The sequence below is a fragment of the Camelina sativa genome, chromosome 16 (genome assembly GCF_000633955.1).
Source record: "Camelina sativa cultivar DH55 chromosome 16, Cs, whole genome shotgun sequence".
Classification (NCBI taxonomy): Eukaryota; Viridiplantae; Streptophyta; class Magnoliopsida; order Brassicales; family Brassicaceae; genus Camelina; species Camelina sativa.
Window position 1 is genome coordinate 27,096,036 of NC_025700.1, and position 5,246 is coordinate 27,101,281.

At 37.6% G+C, this 5,246-nt stretch overlaps 2 protein-coding genes across 2 annotated transcripts; one reads left to right on the forward strand and one right to left on the reverse strand.

The window, feature by feature from the left end:
* On the forward strand, nucleotides 177-2,015 carry LOC104752760 (F-box/FBD/LRR-repeat protein At5g56420-like). The gene is made up of 4 exons (XM_010474986.1): nucleotides 177-262; nucleotides 399-1,306; nucleotides 1,400-1,543; nucleotides 1,635-2,015. Exons 2-4 carry the CDS (start codon nucleotides 488-490, stop codon nucleotides 1,875-1,877), a joined length of 1,206 nt encoding a protein of 401 aa, XP_010473288.1. The 5' UTR covers nucleotides 177-262; nucleotides 399-487; the 3' UTR covers nucleotides 1,878-2,015.
* Nucleotides 2,354-5,122, reverse strand: LOC104752761 (serine/threonine-protein kinase SRK2B). Its single transcript, XM_010474988.2, has 9 exons — nucleotides 4,760-5,122; nucleotides 4,584-4,658; nucleotides 4,403-4,504; nucleotides 4,128-4,181; nucleotides 3,909-4,001; nucleotides 3,686-3,778; nucleotides 3,111-3,215; nucleotides 2,936-3,034; nucleotides 2,354-2,854 (listed from the first exon to the last, which is right to left on the reverse strand). Exons 1-9 carry the CDS (start codon nucleotides 4,877-4,879, stop codon nucleotides 2,507-2,509), a joined length of 1,089 nt encoding a protein of 362 aa, XP_010473290.1. The 5' UTR covers nucleotides 4,880-5,122; the 3' UTR covers nucleotides 2,354-2,506.

Genomic DNA, 5,246 nt, shown 5'->3' on the forward strand with positions numbered 1-5,246 from the left:
CCTCACAGTCACCAGTCAGAGTCTCAGAGACATCAAAAACAAATATATTTTGAATTTCAAGGAAATTTAATTTCCATATCTGCTTTTTTAAATCTCTATGCAAAATTGTTTATGGGCCTAAGCCCAAAGCCCATGTCATAGAGAAATTAAGGTCTGTCTCCCTGGTTCCTCCTCTTACCCAAAAAAAACACTGCAGTGTGGGAGAGCGAAGAAGAAGAAGAAGTGAGCGATTCTACTGAAGGAAGAAGATTTCTCAGCTAAGGTTAGGGTTCCTCCTCTCGATTCTTCGTTTTCGCATGCTATAGCTATTTCTCCTTATATCCCTTCTTCAATCACGCTCAGTAATTCTTCTTATTATTATTTTTATGATTTGTGAATGTTTCATCTTTGATTTGTAGATTCCGGTAATAAAAAACAAAAAAAAACAAAGCTTTGGAGTTCTTAGTGAGAATATATATTATGGAAGACAGCTTTAGTCAATTAACTGATGATATGCTCATCAGAATATTATCGTTTGCCCCAATCAAAGATGCCGTGGCTACTGTCGAAACGATGGCGGTTTCTGTGGACACTACTGACAAGGCTTAACTTTGAAGATAGATTGGTGGTATTGGTTGAGGATTGCAAATTGTCGTCGGATTTCATCTTTGCTGTTTTGCTATTACACAAGTCACCAGTTGTAGAAAGTTTTCATCTCACCAGACGTTCTGAATGTAGCGCTTTACAAATGGAATCATGGGTTAGATTTGCTGTTGATCGTTTTGTGCGTGATCTGAAGATAGATTTTGAGTATGTCAGTGATCATTGCCGAATAAGGTTACCGAGTGGACTGTTTAGATGTGAAACACTGGAGAGCTTGGAACTCAACAGGGTGATTCTTTCGGAAGTTCCTTCTCGGGTTAGCCTTCCATCCCTCAAGACGTTGCGTCTTATATTTCTGAAGTACGAAGATGAGGAATCTTTCATCAGGCTTATATCGAGTTCCCCTGTTCTTGAAGATTTGGATGTAAAGAATTCTAGTAAGGACAATAATGGGAAGACTTTCACCATTAATGTGCCTTCCCTTCGGAGTTTAACCGTTTATGATATGATGGAAGACGCTGATACGAATGATAATGTTTTTGAAATACATTCTCATTCTTTGAACCACTTGGATATTTTTGAAGAGTGTGAAGAGTGTGGTAACTTTAATATCATCGGTGATTTTCCCAAGGTTGTGGAGGCAAGTCTTGAGATTGATAGCCAAGGGAATATTTTGGAATCTGTAACCTTTGTCAAACGTCTTTTTCTGTCCTTATACTATGGGGTAATTCTCTCTACTCACTTTGATTTTTTTTTTTTTTTTTTGGTTTTCTTTAATCACACTTGCAAACCGTCACTATATGTGTCTCATTTGCAGGCTCAGTATCCTATTCGTACCATTTTCTTTCAGCTTGTATGTTTGAAGTTCCGCCGTTTTAGTGAGAACTGGGCGAATTTGCTTGTGTGTATGCTCCAACATTCCCCTATACTACAGATTCTCAAGTTTGAAGACGACCATCCGGTACTTTCATTCCCATATGTAGAGGCTTTGTTCATGTTTGGTTTCCTGTATAGAGGTTTGATCTAATGCGCACTGTATCATTTGATCGCAGGGTTGCTGGGATCCTGACAAGGGTTGCTGGATTCCGCCGAGTTGTGTTCCTGAATGTTTGTTGTACCATCTCAAAACCTTTGACTGTAAAGACATTGAAGGAACACCAAGACAGAAAGAAGTTGCTATTTACATTTTGAAGAACGCAAGGCAATTAGTTACCGCTACTGTGAGCCAACATGTCTTTGAGGAATTGGAAAATGAAACCAGGGGTTCAAGAGCATGTGAGCTTACAATGGGCTGAAGAGAAAAAATAGTGTTCAAGGTGGAACTCGTTTCAGCTGTCTTTCTTCAGTAGTTCAGTCCATGATTTAGACCTGTAAAAGTCTGAAACTTGTTTTTCTGTTGATCATTAGTCAATATATATATGGTATTTAAGATCCAACTTATGATTAAGTTTGTTACGTAAATTTCCATTATTCTGCATTTATTTCGTAATCAAGTGTATATGTGAATCGTGATAGTAAGCAATGAGTTGACCGAACTGTATGGCTGTATCTAAAAGAAGAAAAACTGAAACTGATCAATTGTCTATAGCTTAATGTTAAATATATATTTTCAAGGGTGGAACATGTTTTGTTGGAAATAAAGGCTGTATGGTCATGTCTGAACCTTTGGGTTATAATGGATTCTCAGGTCAATTATTTGTTAGTGTTATTGTGTTTGTCTTGTTAATCTGTATACAAATCCGGAGTCCTGACAAGGTTGGCACTTAAACAGAGGGATTCAGGTTTATGAGAAATCTGAAATATAATAGATAACTTTGCAAGATACAGATTCGACAGAACAACGAACACCGTTTCTTTTTGGGTTTTAGAAACTTTTCTTGAAAAGAAAACCAATCTACCAATCTTTTTTTTGTTGTTGTTGTGTTTAACTGACTCGGACTTCTCCCATGCTAGCATGCACTTGCTTCACCGTCTTATCATACTCATCTTCTTCGTCTTCGTCGTCTTCTTCTACTTCCTCAACCTCTTCCTCTGCGTCTTCCTCTTTGCCCTCAGCATGATCTACTCCTCCCCACCCAAATGCTCCTATGGATCGAGAGACTGGAGCAGGAGTTTTCGCCTCTTCAACAATCTTCATAATCTCTTCGACACTCTGGAGAGAGAATGTCGGGTTTTCTTTCCTAAAGTATGCAGCTTGTGCTGTCTCTGTAAGTTCCCTTGGAAGGTTCTTTAGGAACCATGGATGTTTCTTGATTTCAGCTATAGTAATCCTCTGCAGAAAAAACGAAAAGTTACTATACAATAAATTATCTCACACAGGATGAATTAAGCTTTTTGAGAGAGTGATGTATACCTTGATTGAGTTGGCGACAAATATTCGGGAGAGGAGATGCTTGCAATCTTGTGAGATATGGACATAGTCCGGGATCTTGTACTGGACAGCCATTATTCTCTGTAACAATGTGGCTCAACAATTAGTGGGTCGTGTCATTTCTTAAAAGCAAAGAGTGCAAAGGCAAAGAACCTACTTGTATCGTTTTTTTGAAGTTTTTGGGATCCTGTTGGTCTTCAAATGGGTATGCTCCCACCAGCATCACATAAAGAGTCACACCACAAGACCACACATCAGCCATCTGAGTGATTGAGAACATATAAGTACAAACCATTGATGATTTCCATGAAGATGTTCCAAATCCAATCAAATAAGATCATAACAATTTTATAGTCTTTGCTTCTGTAACATTTGGGATACTTTTCAGTTAAAAAAAAGCCGTGCAGTTCTTTAATATGAATGAATGGCTCAGGGTTACAAAGCTTACAATTATCATTGACCAAATATACACAAGTGTCAGAAAATGCAAGCAAGGGATGGCAAGAAGGTTAGATGATAAACACATGTGGTCATGGATAATTAAAAAAGACAGATCTTTCTAAATCGCTTAGTAAATGGCTGATCAAATCTACCAAGGCCACAGCAGATTTCTTCTAAGTTGGGGCCTTATCTGAGCTTTCTTGATGTATCAAAATATTATGCATGAGCAGAAGTTGACAGAGCTACATGACTACACTAGATATACCAATACTTGCAAATCAATAAGATTACCTTGCCATCATACTCTCTGCGAGAAAGAACCTCAGGAGCAATATATGCAGGAGTTCCAACAGTTGATTTGGGCCTAGAGTGCAACAGCGAGGACTACAAAAGAAGAAGAAAACAGCTCACAGGAAAGTGACAAGTTTCCTCGCAAATAGAGGGAAAGAGAAGAACAAAAAGGATCTTATTAAGACAAAAGAAATAAAGAAATCAAGTGCGTGATGCCACAGACCTTGGAGTAACCAAAATCACAGATCTTAAGACGTGGAGCAGGACTTCCATCCAAGAGGGTATTTTCAAGCTTCAAATCTCTGTGGCATATTTGCTGTGCCAATAAAGGAAACAATATGAGTACAGCAAGTGGATACCGCAGAAGATTCTGTAAATCTCTGAAGTTAAAAAGATAAAAAAAAAAACTGCGTAAGCCATAAGCCATTTCCATTCCCGTTACCATAGCGTGGCAATAGCTAACTCCCGATATAAGCTGCTGGAAAAAGTATCTTGCCTGTAAAAACAAAGATGCACACAACAAAAAAACTATCATAATCTGATTCCAACATAAATCTTTTTGTTTCCTATTATACATGTTATCCTATTTTCCTTTACTCTCAATCAATCAATCAATCAATCAATCAATCAATCTAAGACCAATCTAGAAATTGATCAACTGAGTACACCAACCCACTATGACATTTAAAAATGACAAAGAGAAGCAAGAGCGCTCACCTCATCCTCACTAAACCTTCCAGCGGTACATATACGCTCAAATAGCTCACCACCAGCAGCATATTCCATAGCAATGGCGATATGCGTTGGTGTCAAAACCACCTGAAAACATTATAAAAAAACTTTGATTTAAAAACATTACCACATTACCATAAAGAGAGCAGCTATATAGGTTACTAACCTCCTTGAAGCGGATGATATTGGGATGACGAAGTGATCTATGATTAATAATCTCTCTCGCCACGTTCTCATCAATCTATATATCAAAATTCACCCCAAAAAAAAAACAACAAAATTAAAATTACTCAAAAATCTTTGATCTAAGAAGACAACAAACAAGTATATGGGAATTTAAACCTTAGGGCCACGCTCGATGTACTTCATAGCAACGAGGTCTTTGGAGTTTTTGACTCTCATGAGCCTAGCCACTCCAAAATTACCAGCACCGATGTCTTTAACAAGCTCGTACTTGTCCATTTTTTCCAAAGAAAAAACCCCTAATTTAATTTACTCCACAACACAACACAACAAACCCAGACCAAAAAAAAAAAAGAAGATGCGATTTCAGATATCGCGATTTACTTAAAAGAATAAAAAAAAAAAAAAAGGCAGAGAATGGGAATGATAGAGAGATGCGAAAAAAAGCAAAAGCGATGAAATAATAATAGTAAGGTGTTATTTTTTTTCTTCTTCTTATCCGTGAAGAAGATTCTTGATTTTTGGAAGAGAAGAAGATATGATTACGATTTACAATGATGATTGATGATGATGATGATGGTGATGATGATGAATCCATCGTGACTTGCTGGCTTCCTCTCACGAAGTCACGGTGGCTTTTTTTTTT